This window comes from Drosophila subpulchrella, chromosome 3L (genome assembly GCF_014743375.2).
Source record: "Drosophila subpulchrella strain 33 F10 #4 breed RU33 chromosome 3L, RU_Dsub_v1.1 Primary Assembly, whole genome shotgun sequence".
Lineage (NCBI taxonomy): Eukaryota > Metazoa > Arthropoda > Insecta > Diptera > Drosophilidae > Drosophila > Drosophila subpulchrella.
In genome coordinates, this window is record NC_050612.1 from 21,803,207 (window position 1) to 21,826,858 (window position 23,652).

Consider the following 23,652-nt stretch of genomic DNA (forward strand, 5'->3'; position numbering starts at 1 on the left):
TTCAATTATAGTATTAAGATTTGTCCTTCAAAGGTAGTTTTATAAAAAACTAGAAAAGTTAGAACTGTAGTACTAAGTTCTTTGAATAAAAACTACCCGTAATTTGCTAATCAACCAAGACCCACCGTAATTTAAAGTGAACCAGAAAAACAACACAATTTTCTTATAAACTTTAAAACAACGAAAAACTTGTTCGACAAAATTGCAATTACAAACAAAAGTTTCTCAGAAGCGAATGAAACACACAAAAAACGAGGGAAAAACAAGTTGAAACTGTTCTGGCAGCAGAAACAACTAGAAAAGCCACAAACACTAATAGTTGCTAAATAACAAAAATATTCAGCTTTTAGTTGTTGTTCTTTTTGTGCGCTGTGATTCGTATGTTTTTTAACCTCTTTTTTTTATTCTGTATTTTTGTATTTTGTGAGTGGGCCCCGGCAGCATTCTAAGCGATTGTGATTGAGAACTCCCCTGAAGCGTTTATACTCACATATTGGCAGTAGGCGACTTGTTTTGGCCAATAATTCCATGACTTGTTCCAAGGCTGGGTTCCAGTCGTGAGATTAAGCGAAATTCGTTTGTTTGAACAGCTTTTTACTCGACTCATTCGGTTCTTATGGATGGCATACTTATAAAGCGTACATATGCTTATGACGAAACGAAAACCAGAGACAGTGGCAAGTGTTGTCACAATTGTAACAGAGATGTCTCGGGATCGTTTTCAAGCTCTTGAGGCTCTCGAAAAAGGTTCTTGAACTTTACGACGAAATATATTAAAAAAACACAACCTCAGGAAAGAAAGTGTGGGGGTTTTAGGCCGCGATTTTCATGCATACATATTCATAGCCATATAAGAGATCTTGATCTTGGGACAATAACACTTTTTTTTTATATATATGTGTGTATATTTCCCTTTCTATTCATTGTGTTCATTGCGAATTCTCACGCACTTCGCACATAAATTTTCATATGATTTATGATCACGCGGCCTTTGCCTTTGTGTGCAAAGTGGATCAGGTCAGTAGATTGCTAATCAGCTAATCAGATCGTGGGTGATCGTTTCTGAAAATAAAAACCTGAAAATAAAATAAAATAGAGCCTAGGCCCACTGCCAGATCGCACTTTCCCAAGGCACGTTTTCGAGGTCCCCCGTGTGTCTGGATCATTTCGGAACATATCGGTTTGTATATGTATATATGCACCTGTCTGCTTTGGTGCCAAATCGATGTTGTTATGCCCGATGTCTGCGTGTCTGACATATTCAATTTGAATATTGTTTATACGCCAGTCCCGCTTCCACTCTCTCTGGCCTGCTGTTTTGCTTTTTTCTTTAGTTATTTTTTTTTATTTTTCTAGTCTGCAGTTGACAAGTTGCGACTTTTACTTGCGATCGACGATCAGCGATCAGCAATCGACGCTGACCCAAAAAGCGGAACAGCCGCCAAGTTGATTAAAAGCGATTGCAAGCTGCGACTCTCTCATCATTGAGGCTTTAATAAACAAAAACAATTCTGTTTTTGCAAGTGTCATTCTGCATACGGTGGGTGCATTAAAGTGTGGGGTATGATGGGCTACATCTTCCATGATCATACAATAGTACTTGATTCCAAAACTAGGTTCCAAAATAATAGCTTTGTTCGTAGCTATAATTTATTACTGACTTATTTTAATATTATTGTGAAAATATTAATGATCAAAATGATTACCTCAATTATTTCTTAAGTATTAAAGTACTCGAATGTCAATCAACCATCAAATTTCGATATAAATGTGATTTAGTACTACCAAAATTCAAATATTGCTATAAAAATAGACTTGGTTCCAATGATTGACGCTCCTAACATATCTTATTTATCTAATGATAGATATTAACAAAATTGAACATTAAAACCCCCGCTGACTCAGTTGGAATTCGAAATTGCTTCCAATTAAAATGTTTCGACATCTAACTAAAATCCACGACGGCCCATATATGTCAACTTAATTAATTCCATAACTCTATCCTTATTTGACAAGTGATTCATGTGAAAAGGTGAATCAGTGCAGTTGAATAAAGTGTGCTAGAAAAAATGTTAGGAGCAAAAGAACAAATTTCTTACCAAATTTAAGGGTTTTTTTTTGAACATGTTATTTATCTGGGGTATATAACAGTCTGTTATTTTCCGAATGATCTGAGAATTCTCTGCTGCTCTCCTTTTCTCATTCTCTCTGTCATACTGACTTTCTAACCCCAGCAATTGCCAGTCATAAACCGTGTTCTATGAGTTGTTTTTTACGACAAGCGCGCTTTGAAGGGCATTCTCAATCGCTGACGTTCCGAAACGCTCGTTCTTCACGGGGCGTATACGCAATACGTGAACAATAAAAAAAAATTGTGGCTTTGGCTGTAGGAAATGTCACGGTGAACAAATTGCAATTATTATCGAACAAAATGCTTTATCTTAGGCTTCAACAAAAATAGAAAAAACTAAATAACAAAAGAATGTAGCCGCACAACGCCGACACATGGAATTTCAAAACTAAACCAAAGATAAAATGGCAAAGAATGATGCGAAGCTGTTCGTAAATAAATTAATAAACCCAATCAATGAAAACAACAAAACGAAACGACAAAGAAAACAAATCAATTTGCAAATGAATAAACGAAAGTAGTAACCAAACCGAGCGAAAGAATAGCTAACACAAAGGGGGAAATTCCAATAATAATAATAAAAATACGATTGCATGACGGTGAAGGCGAAAGTAAAAGCCGCCAAAAGCCCCTCTTCAACCCCCGAAACGTATGAGGAATACCTGAAAATACCTGACAATGTCCAGGTGTGACAACCACAAGTCCCGCCGCCAACAGCTGCCCGTTCCGGCGCCCCTATCCTCCGGCTCCTCGTCCCGCTCGCAAGGACACCACCACCACCCCAACCACCACTCGAGCCACTCGGATCTGGGCGGCAGTGAGTCCTTCCTGCAGTACTGCAGCGACAGCGAGAAGAGGCCACCGCCCATTGTGGTGGTGGTGGGCGATGGGCGGAGCCGGGTCCGCCGGGTGGTGCGCACCGCCACCAGGCACGTCACCGTGGTCAGCCTGTCCACCCGGCACAAGGAGACCCAGACGCACACCTCGCACCATGTGACGGCCGTCAGGTAAGCAAGCGCCACACCGCGAGCCCGAGTGCCGGATCCAAATACCGATTTCGATCCAGCTGGGCAGGCACTTAGAGAAAATGTGTGCGAAAAGGTCTTTCAAACGAGAACTTGTAATATAAGTAATACGAAATATCAGATTTCATATTTAAAATATAATTAGAATATTGTTTTCAAATTTATATATATAAATTAGACTTGGTATAAAAGAAATCCATATAACACATCAATCTTTTGATTAGCTCAACATGAAAAGATATGTAAAAGGGTTTAATTCAAAGGCAATTTGAATAATTCAATTTATAGTTCTATATAAGTTAGTATTTCCTTCGTAGGTTCCATTAGGTTTTTTATACTATATTTTATGGCCTTTGTTTTATAAGTGTTTTGTCTATAATATAATAATAAAAACTAAAAATAATAATATTATTAAAAAAATAGTTAATAACTTTGAAATACAGAACAACTTGTCTTAGAAAAACTACACAGTGAGATATTTTATGTCAATGTAAACTTTTAAAAGATGTAGCTTTTGTTTTAAAACTTTAAATTTTATATTATTAAAAAATTGGTTCAATACATTCCAATTTAATCTCAATTAATTAAAATTCTTATTAAATGTTTTGAGTGCTGTGCTTATCGCACCCATTCGTTATTATCCGTTATCTTTATGGGACCCCGACATTGTTCTTGGGCTTGCAGCCACTTTATGGGCTGATTATTCTTGGCCCAGGCAGCGAGTATCGGCCGAGATAAACCTAAACCGCACTCACTTATTTATTAATACGCACGGTATCGGAGTGTACTGTAAATATTTATTGCGGGATGCTCGGGTCTAGGAACTTTATTAAATTCTTTGAAATCACTTTACCTTTATGAAATGGAATTGGTTTACAAGTGATTCCACAAATAACATCAAGGGTTATTGGAAAACCTTTAAATATAATACTTTTATTTATAGTCATTGGTTTGAAACTTGGCTAACAGTACTGTGGATTGCATGTGGATGCTAAGATCAGACTTAATCATTTTACCAAACAAAATTGTTGCATACTGTCAGGCTTAAAATATCAAGTCAATATGAAAATGTAAAATACATGCAGTCCACAAGTAAAACGTATGTAAAATCAGAGAACATAAAAAATATAATATTTAATACTGATTCAACTTAGTTCTTGTTAATTCTTTTATAACAAACTGTTAAAGGCACTTTACAATTCTTAAAATCAATTCTTCCTGACCCATCTGTCAATTTCGTATTGTTTTTGTCTAAATTGTAAAAATTAGCTTGTTGTCACTTGCAACGTTGAGCGAAGAAAACATCAGTATGGAACCAACTATACTACACAACCTGCAAAAGGTTGAAGAGTTCAAAACCTTCGATCTGAGGTATTTCCTGATTATCTACGCCATCGTTGTCCTGATGGTACTGGGTGTTCCTCTGGCTTTTCTGCTACAAAACAAGGGATCGCCGTTCGAAAGGAATCGTTTTCAACTGGAAGCCAATCGTTTGGAGGAGGATCGACCGAGGGGAGGAGAGGCCCGGCGACGAAACCGGGATTCGAGTGCCTAATAAGCTTTTAATATTGATGTTGATATTCGGGGAAATACATTGAATGCGAGCCAGCGGTCTGTTTGTAGTTTCTCCTAGTCTTTTTCCCCCAACCCCAAGTGTCTGGCCCGCTTGTGGCACACTCCATAAGCGCTAAGCCCCCCTTTCAAAATGCACATACAAAAAACCCGAGAAATCTAATGTAAAATCAATAATAATTACGGCGAGTAGGCCATCGGCGGTTGGGTCACGTCAACCGATTCGGACACTTGTTGCATACGAAAACAGGAGGAAGTCTGCTGCAGTTTTGGCTCGCGAGCGTCGACGGCCGAGTGTCAGCTGAGATACAAGATACGAGATACGAGATACTCAGATACACAGATACGCAGATACTTGCCTGTTATTTGGGATGGTCAAACAGACAGACGGACTGAGTCTTGAAAATGTAGCCCCAACATGTGCAATGTGCAACGGCAAACAATTAGGGCGACGTGTGGCAGATGTTTTTCCTTCTCGAAAGCAGGACTCTTAAAAAATCAGAGGGATGCGCGGAGAAGTGGCTACACTAACATGCCAGTTCAACAGGCAAAACTACCTGCCGTTGTTGTCCTTACAAAAATTGAAAAAAAAAAAGAAGGAACATGTATACATGTGGAAGAAACCCATAGAAAGCCAAGCCAGGTGCAGCTGGAAAACTGGCTAAAAGAGTGGAAAAGAGAGATAGACAACAAGGATGCCCCTTTCAATTTTCTGTTTTCATTATCCTTCGGCAATCCTGCTGATCCTGTTTTTGTCCAACTCTCGATAGGTGCAAATATGCAGCTGCCCTCGTATTTTGAATGTCGATCTTCTGGTATTGTCCCGCTGTGACGAGATTTCTAGTAGTCATTCGTATGGCATACGTAAATAATGAATTATCTGGAGTTTTCTAGCAAATCGAATTATGATTTCAGGGTAATCTATCTCGTCTTTTAGCTAAGGGAAAATCAATTAAGTGTTAAGGTGGATAGACTAACGGGAGAGTAATGCTCTATGGGGCTCGAAAAGATTTTACAAATCTCTTTTTGAGGCATAAAAAACTGTTAAATTACCTTTAACCATTTATTATGGAAAACACTAATACTGAATAAATAAAAGGCATCTTAAAATCACTACTTATTTAAAAACAAAACTAGGCAATTCCAGAAATTTTATAAAAATAATACTCATTTTATATAGTATATCCTTCTACCATTTTCCTTTTATTGATTTCATCTGTTGATCTTTGTGCAATCCATCCCTAAAAAAGATGTCTCCCAAATATATCACTGCCAAAAATCTCCTTTATTAACCCCCCAGTTGTCGAGGGTCCCTGTGCCGATCAATAAGCTTGTCATCGTGGGCTAATCATTTCCTACACTTTCCCTACGACATATGGCAGTGCTTAGTATCTCTATCTTGCTCTACCTGTTCTTCTATCTCTTTTCAGTAATGGATCCTTTTACGCTTAGGATTTCTATATACCTTATCCGCTTTCTTTGTGTTAGGGGTAGTAGAATTGTTCTTTTTTGGGTAACCCGACGAGGGCATAACAAAACAGATGCATTTTGTGTGGGATTCTTCTTGTATATGTGTAGGATGATAACTTACACGCACACTTATTTAATGAGCCATGCGAAACACGTTTTGGGAGGAAGTGAGATGGCCAGAGAGTGAAAGAGAGAAGGAGAGAGGGTCCGCCGCCGACGCGCTTGCGCAGTTCAGTTCTTCCTCTACTTTTGTGGATCGTCGATCACCTTGTCGAGCGGTCGTCGAATGCTCGGTTTAGTTCAAACGCGAACATCGCCGGGATCGGACGTTACCCTGGCCCATAATATATACAAACCTCTATAAAGTTCTTCCCTTCCGCCGGTTCTTAGTGCTTCCTCTGATCGCCCAACATTTAATTTGAATATCATTGTTAAGCGATCGCGAGCCGCGTATTAATTAACAATCTAGCGGCTATCTTGTGATTCTCTCATTCTATAACTGTGCCCCAATGTGTCTCTGAAAGACCACACCACCGCCTAGTGCATAAATCTTGAGCGTTTTGTGATATTTTCTTCAACATGATCATTTGCATATCGGGTTTTATAATTGGCGAAAGGTAGGAACCCATTGCCTGACCAAGAAAACGAAAGTTCTCTTTTTTGCTTTTTTAGATAAACAAAAAACAAGGCTTGGCTTTGATATCAGAATTGGAAATTCCAAAGTGAAGCCATTATTTATATGGAATTTAGGCGTCCTGGATTATCTACTTTAAATTATGATAATGTGTCATAGGAACAACATTAATAAATTTGATCATTTTTCTATACCTATTTCTATATACACTAAATTAAATGCCAATCATTGTTAATTCAAGAGGAAACACTTGTGTTTGTTTATCAATATTGATAGCGAAATCTTGACATCTAAAATGTATATAGTACTTTAAGGGTAGAAGACAAGTGCTTCCGCCATATAATAGCCTCTTTAGAAATAACCATAGTAACAGCTTTTTAACCAGACCCCTTTTTCCTTCCACTTGTAGCTTTCCCCAGAAGAGCCTGGAGCGGAGCGGTTCCACCCAGTACGAACTGGCTGGAGCGCAACAGCCGGGATCAGCCAATGCCTCCTCCTGCACAGATGGCGGCAGTGTCGGCGGCTATGTCTACCTGCAGAATCACTACGCCCCCGGCGCCCACAGCTCCTCAGCCGCCATCAACTATCCTGCGCAACAGCATCCCCAGATGGTCTACCAAATCCAGCAGTATCCCACGTGCCATCAGCAGCAGCAACAACAGCACCTCCAGCAGCACCAGCAGCAGCAGCACTTGCACCAGACCGGCGCAGGTCACTACATGCAGGTCACGGCGACGGGTGGTGCTGGTGGTGGTGGTCAATATCATCACCATCACATGCTCCACGGCCACGGACATCATGCCCATCATCATGGTCATGGCGGCGCAGTGGTCATCGCCGGCAGTGGAGTGGGCACCGGTCTGGGATCCGGAGCCACCAGTGTGATCATGCAACACCAGCAGCAACAGCAGCAGCAACAGAATATGCACAAGAAGAACTCCATTCGGAATGGCGGAGATGTCCTCAAGCGAACGCGAGCTCAGTCAGCGTAAGTGTTTGTCCTGGGGGATGTGGACCCTATATGTAGATTTGGTGGAGTGATCAGGGAATTATGTTCACTCATAAGTGTATATTTGTTAGGGGGCGCAAAAGGGAGATTTCCGGAAAGCATTCGTTATCAAAATGTGTAATTCCGAGGGAGACTTCTATCAAAATGTGTACTTTAGAACAAGATTATTGAAAATATCCCCACAATAAACTAATGAAAAACAGATGGTTTCGAAGTTGTAATTAGATGATCAGCCCTAAGTTGGTAGATACATTCTCAATTAAATATCTTATATTTCTTACACAACAACTCCATGGCTAGTAGCAAATATATAGCATATAGAAGTTTTATTTTTAGATATTGATTGCTTATACTTAGTAATCTTTTTCTAGAAAGAGTCTCTAAAGTTGATAAGCTATTTCAATTCAATTTATTTAATCAGCTATCACCAGTAATCAATTCATATCTATGTCTAAAAAAAATCAGCAATAAATTATTCATGGCGCAGAGCTTATTCACAGTCTGTTTTTTATCAGCTGTAGAAGAATTCTTCTGATTGAAAATTCATTATCAAGAGAATGTGTTGTATACAAACAAAAAACGAATGGCAATGCTTAGTTTTGATTTCTGCGTTTAAATTTGCTTAACATTTAACCTAAGAGTGATATGTCTATTTAACGCGACAGTTTTAAAGTGAACTTTAATTGCCTACTTAAAGTATTTCACCATCTTTTGTGTAAACAATCCATCAAGCTGAAGGGTAGCAACAGAAGCTCATCGCTTATCTAACTAGTTATCTGTAAAAGTAAAAGTGTGCCTGGTGGGATTGACCATTCGTCAGCCAAATGAGTTCGGACTTTGTCCGCTCGTTGAGGACTTGAAAAATCATCATCCAGCAGGGGTGTGGATATACAGGTGGTATCTTAGATTAGACAACGTCTTGAGATAGCGGCGTTCAGGTAAATATTGGTCCTACTGCAGTAGATCATCTGTTGTGTAGGTAAATATAATTCAAGTGGGGGACTTCTTGCAGCTGACTTTGAAAATTCTTAGGAGGGATTCGTAAGTTTGCAAATTGGGGAACTTCCCAGAACAGTAACTCTATATAGGGCCATTCGCTGACTAATTTCGACTGTCTGCAGATGGAGTATCGATCGAAATAAACGATTGCTTGTGGCTCAAGGCACACAACAATAAGCAATAACATTGCCGCCCCTCGAGAGGCGAATGTTAATCAGGTCGATAGCCCAGAGGGGCGACAGTGACGACGCCAGAGAATTGTATTTCAAAGATACACTCGTGCGCTATCTTATCGGGGCAGGGGCAAAACATTCGGTCTCTGGCGTAGACTTTTGTCAGTCATTTGCAAATTTCCAGCCAACCAAGCAGAGCGCACACTTACCATTCCACCACACCGGATACCTGAAGATACTTATATCGGATATATGTTTTATTTTTTCCTCGATCATCTTTTAGCTACGAACTCTCACAAGATCTGCTGGAGAAACAGATCGAGCTGCTGGAGCGCAAGTACGGCGGAGTTCGAGCCCGTAACGCAGCGGTCACAATTCAGCGGGCCTTCCGCCATTACATGATGGTCAAGAAGTTCGCCTCGATCACGGCCATGGCCAAGGCCGAGAAGCGTCTGAGCCGACGGATGGTGGTGACGGCCAGTAGCCTGGGATTGGCGGAGGAGGGTGCCTCCTCCTCGTCGGCCTATGGAAGTGCCACGGAATCTCAGCTCACCGAGCAGCAGCAGCAACAATTGGCGGCACAGCAGCAACAGCAACAACAGCAGCAGCAGCAGCCACGTGTCACCATCATGGCGGGTCCGGCGGGAGCAGCTTCTCCGGGCCTATCCCGGACTCCTCCCACACGATCGCTTTCCATGCGGGAGCGACGTCAGCTGGACTGCAGTCCCATACCGCGTAGTCAGTCAGGTGAGTTGTAAAGATAAGGAACGTCTGCCACCGGATGTCAAATAGTGTGACGAAAATTGCATCGGCTAAGGGTGTTTTTAGAAAGATAAGGATTAGAATTCCTAGTTTAATTGTTATATTAGCTCAGGCAGTAAAGATTAAAATGCCTAGACTAGCTTAACTAACTCATAGATTATAAAAAGGAGCAAGCTCGTGCCCCTTAAATATATTCATTAGGTATCATATGATTGCCTTAATGTTTAAGTGTTTCACCTCCCAGTTCTTAAAAATTCCACGAATTAACTTTATGTTATTGGTTTAATTTATCTGTTTGGGGTGATCCATTTGGTGACTTTTTCAAGTAAATATGAGTTTAATGATCTGAGGAAAGGCCCAAGGTTAATTTGAAATGTAAAAGTAAACAAGGGCATTTCGCGAATATAATTTATTGAGGTAATAAACCAAAAACATTGTAATATATATTTTTTAAGAGCATTAAGACCTTTTTCTTTCTTAGTGCTAACATTTACCAGACATAAACAAAATTTGCGTCTCAAGTTTGTTTTATCAATCAATACCAGATATGGTAGGCCTTAAAGAGGGGTCTTTGATCTCTTATCAATAAGTGTTTCGGTCTTATCAAAGTAATAATAATGAAGCCGTTTTGTATGTCAATTAGAAAAGCAAAATCACTATTATCCTGACTGGCAAACAATTCCAATTACTTTTATAGAATTTTTCACTAACCCTTTCTTTATTTACAGGAGCCTCTCCCGCCTCCATATCCAGCTCGACCGTCAGCACATCCGCTCTGACCTCCCATCCGCATGTGAACCTTCTGCACGCTGCCGAGCCGCATTACTATAATGCCCAGGCACTGCCCACGGCGGCGGCTTACTACACTAGTTACCATGCATCGCCTCACGATTTGAGCTATGCCAGTTCGGCGGACACCTCGCTGAATGCCTCGTGGGTGAACACCAGCGGCCACTCCCCGCACACGCCCTACTACTCGGCGGCCCAAATATATATGCGACCCAAAGGCGGCAGCACCACGCCCACGCCCAGTTGCAGTGGCAGCACAGGCAGCGGTAGCGGTGGCAGCGGCAGTGGCAGCAGCAAGAAGGTGCCGCCAGAGGTGCCCAAACGCACTAGCTCCATCACGGCCCAGCAGCAGACACAGCTTTTGTTGCTGCAACGCCAGACGCCGCCACCTCCTTCCCTGCTGAGGACCAATGGCCTGTGCAAGACCGCCGAGAATGGCAGCCTGACCTCCGTGCAGAGTTCCGGATCGGATTCGAGTGTGACCTCGGCCGAACGTAACCTCAATAGCGATTTGGGTTCGGATCGCAGCAACTCACCACACACCTGGAAGCGGGGAACAGCGCTAAATAGCTCACAGCAGTTCTCCACGCACTCGGCGGATTCAGCGGGTGCGGTTTCTGGCGGCATTGGAGTGGCAGGAGGAGCCGGCGTCTATGCCGCACAAATGCAGGCTGCCGTTGCAGCAGCCACGGCGGCAGGAGGACTACCCCCAGCCGATGACCATGCCATCTCCTCGCACACGAGTGCCGCTCAGTATGAGCAGCATGAGCAGCAGCAACACGAGCAGCAGCAATTGCAGGCGGCTGCGGCTGCCGCCGGAGTGGCACAGAATTACAAGATGTCGGAGACGATACGCAAGCGGCAGTATCGCGTTGGACTCAATCTGTTCAACAAGAAGCCGGAGAAGGGCATCACCTATCTGATCAGGCGGGGATTCCTCGAGAATACACCACAGGGCGTGGCGCGATTCCTCATCACCCGCAAGGGTTTGTCCCGGCAAATGATCGGCGAGTATCTGGGCAATTTGCAGAACCAGTTCAACATGGCCGTGCTCAGTTGCTTTGCCATGGAGTTGGATCTGTCCGGTCGCCAGGTGGATGTGGCCTTGCGAAAGTTCCAGGCTTACTTCCGCATGCCTGGAGAGGCACAAAAGATTGAACGTCTGATGGAGATCTTCTCGCAACGCTACTGTGAATGCAACGCGGACATCGTGGGGCGACTGAGATCATCTGATACGGTAGGTTTATCAGTTTAATATAATATAGTTCCTCCCTAATCTTTCTTGACTTCCTTACAGATCTTTGTCCTGGCCTTTGCCATCATCATGCTGAACACGGATCTGCACACGCCAAATCTCAAGCCAGAACGTCGCATGCGCGTCGAGGACTTTATCAAGAACTTGCGGGGCATTGACGACTGTCATGACATCGACAAGGACATGCTGATGGGCATTTACGATCGCGTCAAGTCCGACGAATTCAAACCCGGCAGCGACCATGTCACCCAGGTCATGAAGGTCCAAGCCACAATTGTGGGCAAGAAACCCAATTTAGCGCTGCCCCATCGCCGCCTCGTCTGCTATTGCCGGCTATACGAGATACCCGATGTGAACAAGAAGGAACGACCTGGTGTGCATCAGCGCGAGGTGTTCCTGTTCAACGATCTGCTGGTCATTACCAAAATCTTTAGCAAAAAGAAGACCTCCGTGACGTACACATTCCGCAACAGTTTTCCGCTGTGCGGCACCGTTGTCACGCTGCTGGACATGCCCAACTATCCGTTCTGCATTCAGCTCTCCCAGAAGGTGGACGGCAAGATCTTGATCACCTTCAATGCCCGCAACGAACACGATCGCTGCAAGTTTGCTGAGGATCTCAAGGAGTCTATTAGCGAGATGGACGAAATGGAGTCGCTGCGCATTGAGGCCGAGCTGGAGCGCCAGAAATCGGCGCGCAATCGAGCACCCGGCAATGCGGAGAATCGTGACAGTGGCGTGGCCGATGTGGAGGTCTGCCCGTGTCCCTATCAGCCAGGATCCCAGGCGGCAGGCGAGCAGGCTCCCAATTCCGCTGACTCCTCGCAACAGCTGAAGCGCAGTGCGCTCAGCAACAGCCTACTCGACATGCATGAGCAATGTGAGTTCACCTCATACTTAAATTGCTAAATAAAATGATTTGTTAATTAGAAAAGCATGTTTAATTTATTATTTATAATAAGTTTTGATAGACCTTACTGACTCCATCTTGTATCCCCTTCCAGTTGGCAATGAGAAACCTCAGCGACGAGGCAGCGTTGGCTCCCTGGACAGCGGCATGAGCATTTCGTTCCAGTCCACCACCAACTCCAGCGCCTCGAGGGAAAATGCCGCTGCGATTGCGGCCGCAGCCAATGCAGCGGCTGCAGCCAAGATGCGATTTAACATGCAGCCAACGGCGGCAATAGCCACGCCCAGCAATGTGTATGCAGCTCCGGGAATGCAGGCATATACCCATGCCAACTTTGTTCAGCAATCGCAGGCCGCTTACATTATGCAGCAGCAGCAAATGCTCCAGCAGCAGGCACAAATGCAAGCCCAGGCACAGGCGCAGGCCCAGGCTCAAGCCCAAGCTCAGGCCCAAGCTCAAGCCCTGGCTCAGGCTCAGGCTCAGGCGCAGCCACTTACTGGCCGAATACCGGGACGCGAGCGAAAGGCTTCGCGAACGGATGAAAACGGACGGTCGACGGAGGTCTAAGTCATCTATTGTACATTTTAGTTATTGAGCAAAGCGATAATTATTAAATCTATATAGCATATAGAATGAAATATCTGTATAATCCGAATCGAAACGAACCGAACGCCATTTTCTTCAACACCTAACCCACACACAGCTTACGAGTATATAGTGAATTCTTAAATGTTCCTTCGTTCTCTGCTAATATTAATGTATATAAATTAAACTTTTGCCTGTTTCACACTATCTACACACTAAAAATAAGTTTCTAAAACTAATTGTATATACAACCGCATAATATAATACACCCACGATCTATGATAACTATTCTCTAAATATGCATATGTATCAATTGTATAATTCTAATCTTTGTCCAGACTCTTGAAAACACCAATTTTTCCCCTGGGCAACTTCTATGCCCCTCCCCTATTCGATCTAATCCTTTACGAATTACAAAAGCGATTTATGAATGTAGTTCTATTAGCATAGGTGTTATTACACCTTCCCCACGTTAAGTGCGCGCTATGTATATTATATATTTTCTTTACCCGACATTATGTTTGTGTAACTAAAAATAAAGTTCGTGTATACCGCGTGTGTGTGTATATACCCTGAATATTAATTTAAAAGCAATTAGCTATAATTATTCATATTTATAGAGCCAAAACTACCCAAAACCTAAAATATTAAATACGAGTATAACAAACACGAAGTATATGAAAACAAAACAATATGTATATGAAAAAGCAAAAGACTTAAAAATTTCAATAAATGAAAGGAAATAATACCAATGATCAGTTGATCGCTTTTACTTATTTGGTGGGATATGGTTGGGACTATATATAGACTACAGATTTTCCTCAAAATGATCCTTATTCCCCAATCAAATACATTTGTCGTCATTCGTTTATATCGTTTTTATTAGTGATTCAACTTATTTTGTATTATTGCTGACTTTACTAATTAAGGCCTTGTACAAAATTATTGTATTTCTGTTTAAGTGCTAAATTCTATGATCGTAGTACATCTCTGTTACGGTTCGTGTCTGTATAGATAGGATTGCATTTTGGGCGTTGTTAGTATAAAAAAATTATTTTGAATAATGTACACAAAAGTAAGGATAACACATAGTATTTTGTTGTGGATTTTTACATAAATCGGATTGCTTAAACAGAAGCCGCTTGGCGGTGTCTCTGTGGTAGAAAGCGAAATACGAACTGGCATATGAAATAATAAGCATTAAAATTAATCTAAACGTATTTTGGCACTGTAAATAAAAGTTTGCTTCCGATAAAACCCTAAAGAAAATACATACAAATTGCTGCTATCGAATGGGGAAATCAAATTGTAATAAATTACACACAAGAGTTGCTTGCCAAATGCGTAGAGTAGATAACTCCTATCTAGACCCTATGGTTTTTCGTTTGATTAAACTAAGAGGCGAAGATTCTCCGGTATACCCACAGCGATGATCTCTGTTGGGGCGGAGATGATGCCTTTTGGGATGGATTAGGTCCCTGGTCCTTGGTTTAGACCATGCCAAAATCGGTGCAAACGGATGCAGTTGGTCCTGCCGTCGCGGGCTGGTTGTTTTGCTGCTTCTCCTGCGCATTGTTGACCGCTGCCGCTGCCGCCGCCGCTGCTGCCATATTGAGTTCCACCAGGGTATCAATGCTGTTGAGGCTCACACCCTGGAGAATCTTTCTCGCCGCCAGGGATGTAAAGTTGAAGGACAGGTCGGTCAGACTGGGAAAGTTATACAGCTCCTCGCCGCCATTGGCCAAAACGCTGCCCATTCCCTGCTCCAAGGATTCCTTGGTCAAGCTGAGACGCCTATCAATGGCTTCCTTATCAATGGACTTATCATTTGCCAGATCCTTAAGAGCCAAATTGGGCTCACTACCCAGGGGATTGCTGGACTTGTGCAGCAAATGGGCCAGAGCCAGTTCATCGCCATTCATGGAGCACTTCACGGACTCATAGCACAGATTCTTGAGGTCCGTGCTACTGTTCATCATCATGTTATTGCTCTGCGAGGCACCCACATCCTTGGAACTCTTCTCGTAGAAATGCAGGTTGCCCACCGAGCCGGCAATCTCAAAATCCTGCTTGGCCAGCGCCGCCAGTTTGAGAGGAGCATCTGCACTTGGTGAATTTGGCTGAGATTCGTTCTTCAGCACATTGTTCTTGTAGGCAATGCCATTGGCCAACTGGAGGCACAGTTTCCGGCTGTTGTTCATGGTGGCATCGTTATTTGTATTCTTCGCATACTTTCCGCCATCATAAACTGGAGTTTCAGCTTCCACGGCACATGTGTTCTCCGGGGAACTCTCGCTGATGAAGGATATGGAGTCGCAGGTCTCGGAATTGGCCTCCGTTTCGCTGAGTGGCTGTTCGGAAACAGTTTCCGGCTTGACGGGCGTCGACGTGGCCACTGGAGCAGCCGAAGTCTGCTTGGACAAGGTTTTCTTGATGATCTCGCCCCGCTCATTGGTCATTGTTTCATTGTTGATGATGAACACATTCGAGTTCTCCAGCATCTTGCCATTCTCCAGGGTTATAACACTCCTTACGGGTGAGTTTTGCACAAAGATCTTGGTGCTCGGGATGCTTTGATTCCCATTCGAGGTGGTCACCTGTAGGGTGATGGAGTTATTGCTGCTGGAGGTGGGCACACCATTACTTCCGCCCGCTGGATAGATCATCTCCTCCAGAATGCGACTGGGCGTGCTGGCTCTCTGACGTTGCGCCTGTGCCTCGGCTACGCGTGCTCTCATGGCCTGATGACGTGGTGTCCCCCGAGGGGAACCATTTAGCAGGAGGATCGAACGAGAACTCCCACCATTACTGCTGGTAGATGGCGCTATCACTGCCGTATTGGTGGAGCACTGCGAGTCCAGACTAGAGTGGCCGCTGGTCTTTTGGCTAAAGGACACCTTGCCGCTGTCGATGCTCGATGGACCGCTGGCGAGCATCGAGGTGGTCTTGCAGGACTCCAGGCTCGAGGGACCACTGCTCTGCAGGCTGCTCCGGTAGGTGGCCTTATTATCCTGACAACTGTTGATGATCAGTCCGTCCGTGTGGCGCTTTGCCGACGTCGCTTTCAGCGTGCTGGAACGCGAGGGCGAGCTCTCGAAGATGTGCTTCCCGATCACCGACTTCTGTGCCGTCTTTGGCGGCGTTGGCGTCACCGATCCTCCGTGACCATGACTCAAGCGGGACGAGTGATTCGTCTTGGCCGTGGTGGCCGGTATCGACTGCGTGGATCGAGGCAGCGAACTGCTGCAGTACACCGGCGATCGGCGGCGGATGGGCGAGCAGTCCCTGGAGGAAATCAGAAACGTCGACTCGCTGGACATGTGGCGTCGATGGCGACGGGGCAACGTCGAGGAGCGCTGGCTCAGCTCCGAGCCGTCGTAGAACGTCGAGTTGGACAGCGTGTGGGCCACGGGCAAGTCCTGGGGAGAGATATTTAATAAAACGAGAGGTAGTTAAAAAGATTGTAGGTTCATTTGTTCAGATGTTATTATTGGTGCTACCCCCATCCGACGAGCTCATGCCGGAATAATGTTAAACCGTAAGTTGAAGTAAACTGCTTACGTGCTCGGCCGTTTGGGTGCCCACGCTGTGGAGGTGAACGGCTCTGGTGTTGAACCACTCGGCTGGAGGGAATTGGGCCGAGTAGGTTTCAATTTGTCGCTGCTTGGCTCGACCGCTGCGTCGGAACAGGCGTGAGAGCAAAGATCCTTTTTCTAATATAAAGAAAAGGACTTCGATCAGAAAAGTTACTGTATATATATTAAAGATGTATACTTACTGGGTGATGACGAATCTGTGCTTTGGTATTCCGAACTGCTGCTGTCCGTGGTATTGAGCGTTTGGGCGTAGGTCTTGGACAGACTTCGCGTGGAGGCGCAGCGTTGCAGGCGCTTCGACGAGCCAAAGAGCCGCAAACTGTGCCGGCGTTCCAAGCTGCGCGGCGTCGGAAACGATGCACTGCGTCGCTTCGCCGCCCTTGGATAGATGATCTTGTCATTGGGATTGCCTGTTGGGTATTTATTGATCGATTGCAGATAGCATTGATTGATTCAATTAAGATGGTGCACTCACCGCCGCAGATCACATCCGCCAGATTCGTTTGGATGCACTGGTGGGTGAGGTCGCCGTCCCGCTCCGTTGAGATTTCGCCGTACAGCGAGTGCAGAGCCTCGGAATTGGACATCAGCATGGTGCGAGCCTCCTGGGGAACCACATCGTCGCCATGCTGCTGCTCCTCCTCCGCCAGATGACCGTAGGCCAGGCTTCCATTCAGCTGGTGGTGATTGCTGCGCGGCCTTGATCGACTGCGTCGGCGTCTGGAGAAGATTAGGAGTTAGTTTCCCTTGCATAGAGTTTTTACACTTTCTGTAGATTTTGTAATGTTCATGATGGCCCTATGGCAGTTATAAAAAACCCTATATTTGTTTAAAAAATCGCTTGACTTAGCCGATTCCTCAATGTCTGTACAGGATTTTATAGTTTTCTCAATGTGATGATAAATTTTCAAAAATATAAGTAGCCTGTTAACAAAAGATTAAGTTGCGAACTTGCTTTAGCTAAGACTTTTTAGTCAGATAAAACCTGTCGTTAATCTTACAGATGCATTGATCTCAAATATTAGATGGAATAAAACTAAAATTTCTCAGAGATGATCTTATAAAAAATTGATCTATAGACAAACTCACTCTGGCGTGAAGATAAAGTAACCCTTGGAGGTCTGGTAGATCTTCTGCTCCTGCATCAGCTGGGCGAGGGAGTCGTAGATGACCTCGGTGGCGGGCGTGGTCATGTGGGGGAAGCGGGCGCCCAGCTTGCCGCGCACATGCTCAATGGTGGCCGACTGGCCCTCGGCGGTGAGGTCCATGATCACATCGCACAGTGCCTCTGGAAGCGGCGTGAACTGTCCCTGAACCGTTGGCGTCACAATGCAATCGTCAATGTCACCTGGAAAATGTCAAGGGGAGGGAAAATGGTGTGGTCAGAAAAAAGTAAATGAAAACAAGACAACATGTGCAACTGGCCCGCATATATGGCTAATCACTGGACGGACGACTGCCCCATTTGGTCACCTAAACTTGCTCGCATTTTTTCCAACGAACTCGACATTTCGCTGGCATTTTGGGTGGCCACCTGGGAGACTTGCCTTGGCTCGCTTGGCATTTTGGCCACGTTCGAGTGACGGGGTAATTAAACCGACCGAATTGAGTTTGGCTTTTAAGTTTGACCTCTCCGTTGCCCGGAGGTCAAGCGGAGTCTGCTGGATTATGCATGAGATGACTGTCGAAGCAATGGCTCCCAAAAAAAAGTAAGAAATATTAAATCACTACGCAATCTAAGCTCTGCACTAAGAATTTATTTATAATTTGAAAATCAATTACATTTTTTATTTCAGAAAATGTAATATTTAATGTAATAAGGTTTTAGATTTCATTTTGAGATAAGATAAGATTTATTATTATACATCGAGCTAGGCAATAACAAATATATCAATCATATTTAAAATCCTTATTTAATATGCCAACTATAAAGATTATTTTGGTTCAAACTAAACCTCTGGTAATAATGACCCATGCTGACAGCATTTTTCTCCCTGTAATTGCAGCATCATCTGCTGGCATCACCTTATATGGCGAGTCGCATCGTTCACGCGGCGTATACTTAATTAAAACGCGCTCCCATCGGCCAGAAAAATCAAAACAAAGCGAAGAGCGCTGCACACCTTTGGTGGCGTTTTATTATTTTTACCTGCTGGTGCCGCATCGTGCCCGTAAATTAAATGCGCCTCCACGAACGCTTCCTACTTGCAACTTAACCTCTAAAAAAGTGGCAAAAAACCACGACAAGCAACGCCCCCGAGGCAAGTGTCTAGTGGCATGCCTCAAAATTGCAATAATAAAACAGAGGGGCGGAAAGAGACGGAGACAATGACATAAGACAGAGAGGGCTGGAGGTGTGCGATGACTGCAAAATCAGACCAAGTGTGTGACGACCTCCGTTTTGGCCGGGCCAAGATATATGCAGGCAGTGGCAGAGGCACGGGCACAGGCAAGCCTCTTGGCCACAAACGTCCTTGCGGCAGTTGCATAATCAATTTTTCAAGTTTTCACTTTCCGCTGCAGCCTGCGGCTGTAAAATTACACAGCGAATAATGCCACCTACATATATAAGTAGGATAATAGGTTTGTTGTTTCAGCAAAGTTCCATTTTGCAGGACACGAATAAGCATATATCGAACCAAATATTTCATTGCATCATTTATGTTTGGCCTTGAAGAAAACCAGGGTAAAGATAAATATATTCTATCTTCATTTCTATATTCAGACATGATGTCGTACCTTAAAGACCAAATACAACAACCCATTTTTGGCTAGGTGCTTCCATTATAGTAATCTTCAGTACGTTCCTAACACGCGATTTTAATCATAAAGGTTTGGTTAATATTAAAATTTGTAATATCTTCATATCCTATAAATGTGTTTGTATTGTTTATGTTTTTATATTAGATACCTATAAACATGTCTAAAAACTGGAGGGAGTATGGACTATACTGTAAGGTTCAGATATTTATAGATACTGGGTGTTTAAGATCAGTATATTTAAGTTAGAGAAAATGTTCTGGGCAGCGTTTTGAAAACATTTATATTTTATGGATAAAGTAAGCTTAAGATACTTATCCATACTGGTATTCTTAAATCGTTATACTTAAGTTAGAGAAAAAGTTCTGAGGTCTTAGATCGTTATATTTAGGTTAGACAAACATTTATTTATTTCTCAAAATCTGTTAGCTCTTTAAGCTGCAACTGTTTTCAAATCGCTTTTATGTATTTTTTTCAGTGCACCAATACCCGGCAGCAATTTGCGCCATCAGCCAAAGACAAAATAAAATGCCATGTGGGATGCTCCGTCGTCAAGGACAATTAGCGGCAATATCCAACGCAGCTTGCAGTTGGTTTTCCTTCTTTTTTTTATGTGAGTTAGCAGCTTGCAGTTTTGAGTTTGCAGTTGTGGGGAAGTTGGCAGTTGGTAAACTGTCTTTCAGAAAACAGTCGCCAGAAATCCGCCTTTCCCTCTCTCTCGCACTTTCACATTGCAAATTCGCTAAGCGATTAATCTTTGGGCCGCATTTGTGTGTGGCGTCACTTGGAGCTGCACTCAATCTCCATCTCGGCGAGGCCCAAGAGCATTTGTTGTCCGCCAGTTACATGGATGCGATGCTGCACTACTCCCTTCTTGGCCACGAGTTAGGATCGCTTCGGTTCGGTTCGGCGATTTATTTGCCAGCGCTTATCATCTGGCACACTCGCCTCTTTATTATACATTTGCCATTTGATTTCGCCACTCCGCAATTTGCCATTCGGCGCTGTTTGGCAGCAACGCCCTGATCATAAATTTGCCAGTGCAGTAGCCAAATTGGGGCTAGATAAACAAATATGAGAGATGGCTGGGCAAACACAAGTCATATATCTACGTATATGGTAACTCTTGCGGCCACCAGATGCTGCCAGTCATCTGAAATGTTTTTTGCGGCCCGAGGGGGCAGAGTTCGAAATGCCATTTGGCACTGGGCGCAGTTAGTTACATATTCGAAGGCTATGGCTATGGGAAGGTCAGGGCTTTAAAATGAAATTTAATATCGGCAAAAGGCCATAAATGGGAAAGTCAAACTAATAAAAAATGTGGCGAGGAAATGTTTTGTGTAATTTAAATACTTATTAAAGCTGTTGTGAATTTATAGCTCTGGGGATTACTTAAGTATCTAACAGCCCACGTTTATTAAAGAAAACATTTTTATGGCTCCATATAAACATTTGATATTAAATCATTTAAGCTGCTCTTTACTAATTGGGTTCATTAAAAAATGGTTGTATTTTGGTAATTACTGTACGTAATTATACATTATTATCTTTTTGATCCACTTGTAAGTATATGAAAGCAATTCAGTTGAACAAATTAATGGCTTCCTTATCTAATACATGTAATTCCTAAGTGTTGTAATAATTTATATTCTTTAGGATTTTTTTAATTAGGTCAAAATATGAAAAAATAAAAAAGAGCATGTTGGACTTCATGCGGTGCTTAATTAATCTAAGAAAACTTTAAAAGCATTAAAACGCTTTGAATATGATTCCAACTGTCTGTAAGTACCTTGATTTTTAAATGAATTAATATTCCAGTGTAAGCTTTTTTGTGTAGATCATGTATTTGAATATTATATTAAATAGGAACGTATAAATATTCTCGTACTGCTAAGTATTATTTATGAAATCAAGTCTATTTACTTATCCCCTAAAGATGCCATTACTTATTCCAGCAATTTTTTCTTAGCTGTCTCGAATTCTCTTATTTTCCCCACAGCAATTGCAGTGCCACAAAACCAGCATAAAAGATGTTGCATATTAATGAACTCACACCACACTCTGCCTACATCGAAAAACCTGGCCAAGATCAAGGCTTTTGAGGCTATATTGGCTCCCCTGAAAATCCAACTGCCCCTCGAGCACGCGCAACCCACTTTCGTTGGATGGTTCGGTGGATAGTATACTGTGTAGGTATATATAGTATCCTCCGATGGGGGAGTGTTGTTCGCAATTTGTTCGGCTTATCCGTGGGCTGGATATTAGCCGGCAGGCGTTGCCACCCCGTTGCAATTAAAATTAATAAACGAATCGAAAGGCAAACTCGTGACGCCCCCGCAAAAAAAAAAAGAAAGAAGAAAAACAAAACCAGCGACACTGGCACTATCAATTGGCATTTCAGTTTGATTTCCAAATGCATTTCTCCAACGCCGACTGGGTACGAGTATATCGCCGGGGATTTCGGTGTTTATCGTTTAAGGAAGTGTTAATTTATTTGCTCCTCTCTTTCAGTCGCTGCCCAGCGGCCAGAAAATAAAAAACATAAAAACAAAATGAAAACAAAGCTGGTTGAGGGGGAAAAATAGTAATAAATTGCCATCGATAGCCAAAAATTATTGATTATTTCGAAATGGACAGCGTTAAAAGTTTATGATGCTGCCGTGGCATCGCTGGCGGTTATGAGATCAAACACAAAATACGACCCCCCTTCGTATAAGCGAAAATGTGCCAACAACACGATAGGCGCACAAGATTTCCTCTTTATTTTTAACGTTTTTTTCTTTTTCTAATAATAAGAGACAGCCACGAAGGAAAAAAAAATCATACATCAAGATTATTGTTACTCGCGGCAATTGCATCACAGTAATGGCCAACGAAGAAAAAAAAAATAAAAACAAAGCAGCTGAAGACAAAAAAAACAACAAAAAAATGGAAATCGCAAGAAACATTTTTCATTTGCATAAAAATTCATGGCAACTACAAGCGCTAAAAATGTTTGCCGCATGTTTGAGCCCCATGGGGTGGGAGGGGGGTTAAAGGGGGCCAAGGGGTCTAAGGGGGTGGGCCTGCCTTCAGTGGGAGGCTGTGGAAAACAACCTTCAAGCTACAAAACACTTGACTCCGAAAGCCAAAGCAACAATCCGGGATCCAAAAAAATGTAGACTCAGTCGCGTTGACGGCGCTTTGGTTTGATTGAACACAAGGATATGTGTCCGCCGGCTAAAATAGCAGCCACAAAACTAGCAATAAACTTAAAAAACAAAAACTAAAAAAAAAAACAAAACAACTAGAAAAAATAAAGCAACAATAACATAAGCCTGGGCAACAACAATTGCAACTGTGGCCACAATTTGGAACCAAAACGCAACACTTTCACTCTACTTAAGACGGATGAAGCTGCGGCAAAAAGGAGGCGGCTCCAGGAGGCGGAAAAGGTGGGGGAAAACTAGAGGGGGAAAAGGGGCGATCGAAAGGGGTGGAAAAAGCAGGGGGGGCGGGGGGATGGATGGCAGGTTGCCTTTGAGACACCATCTATAAAGCGTTGGTGGGAAAATCGCGGCAATCGTTTTCACGTCTTTTTCATATTTATTATCATTTGCAAGTCTCGTTTTGCTTCGGTTCGGTCTTTTGGTTTTAAGCTTTTTCGGCCCGAGCGTAAAAATGCAGATGAAGCCGAAGGAAAAAAAGAGTTTTTCCAGCTGTAGGCAGGAGTTTGTCATCTGGGACAGAGACTGTGTCTTTCGTTTTCACTTGGCAATTAATCAATCACTCCAGCTCGACAGGGTTTTTGGCAAAACGGCAAGGGGCCACCAAGTTAAAAATCAGTAAATCAGTGAGAGTATTTTATTGAGATTTTACAATTAGGCGAGTCGTCAGCGAGGCATTAGTCATTGTTTGTTTGTTTGTTTCCTAAAACTAAAAGGGGTATTACTGTGGACGGCAGTTCACGTAGTGACGAAGCGCACCAGGAAAGTGTACGAAG

The 23,652-nt window shown here is 43.2% G+C and overlaps 3 protein-coding genes across 7 annotated transcripts in view; 2 read left to right on the forward strand and 1 right to left on the reverse strand.

Annotated features, from left to right (window-relative positions):
• LOC119555690 (IQ motif and SEC7 domain-containing protein 1) overlaps nt 1–13,897 on the forward strand; it is a 44,298-nt gene extending 30,401 nt beyond the window's left edge. For 3 of the 5 annotated variants that reach the window (XM_037867342.1, XM_037867343.1, XM_037867344.1), the window contains exons 2-7: nt 2,446–3,138; nt 7,242–7,820; nt 9,297–9,760; nt 10,504–11,801; nt 11,862–12,699; nt 12,824–13,897. In XM_037867342.1, the coding sequence (XP_037723270.1) occupies nt 2,810–3,138; nt 7,242–7,820; nt 9,297–9,760; nt 10,504–11,801; nt 11,862–12,699; nt 12,824–13,296 (3,981 nt within the window). In that variant the 5' untranslated portion in view covers nt 2,446–2,809 and the 3' untranslated portion in view covers nt 13,297–13,897. The remainder of the gene's footprint in view (nt 1–2,445; nt 3,139–7,241; nt 7,821–9,296; nt 9,761–10,503; nt 11,802–11,861; nt 12,700–12,823) is intronic. The other 2 variants (XM_037867341.1, XM_037867345.1) reach the window with 1 other exon arrangement.
• On the forward strand, nt 4,365–4,765 carry LOC119555698. Its single transcript, XM_037867353.1, has one exon. The coding sequence runs from the start codon at nt 4,466–4,468 to the stop codon at nt 4,709–4,711; it is 246 nt and encodes an 81-aa protein (XP_037723281.1). The 5' UTR covers nt 4,365–4,465; the 3' UTR covers nt 4,712–4,765.
• Nucleotides 13,898–14,174: 277 nt separating the features above from the next.
• Nucleotides 14,175–23,652, reverse strand: part of LOC119555692 — a 64,184-nt gene continuing 54,706 nt past the window's right edge. The window contains exons 5-9 of the mRNA XM_037867346.1: nt 18,000–18,258; nt 17,386–17,630; nt 17,093–17,320; nt 16,876–17,027; nt 14,175–16,733 (exon numbers count right to left, since the gene is read on the reverse strand). Of these exons, the coding sequence (XP_037723274.1) occupies nt 14,805–16,733; nt 16,876–17,027; nt 17,093–17,320; nt 17,386–17,630; nt 18,000–18,258 (2,813 nt within the window). The 3' untranslated portion in view covers nt 14,175–14,804. The remainder of the gene's footprint in view (nt 16,734–16,875; nt 17,028–17,092; nt 17,321–17,385; nt 17,631–17,999; nt 18,259–23,652) is intronic.

Bases quoted from the DNA above. Each gene is read 5' to 3' on its own strand.
- LOC119555698 (XM_037867353.1), top strand. From the start codon at position 4,466: ATGGAACCAACTATACTACACAACCTGCAAAAGGTTGAAGAGTTCAAA.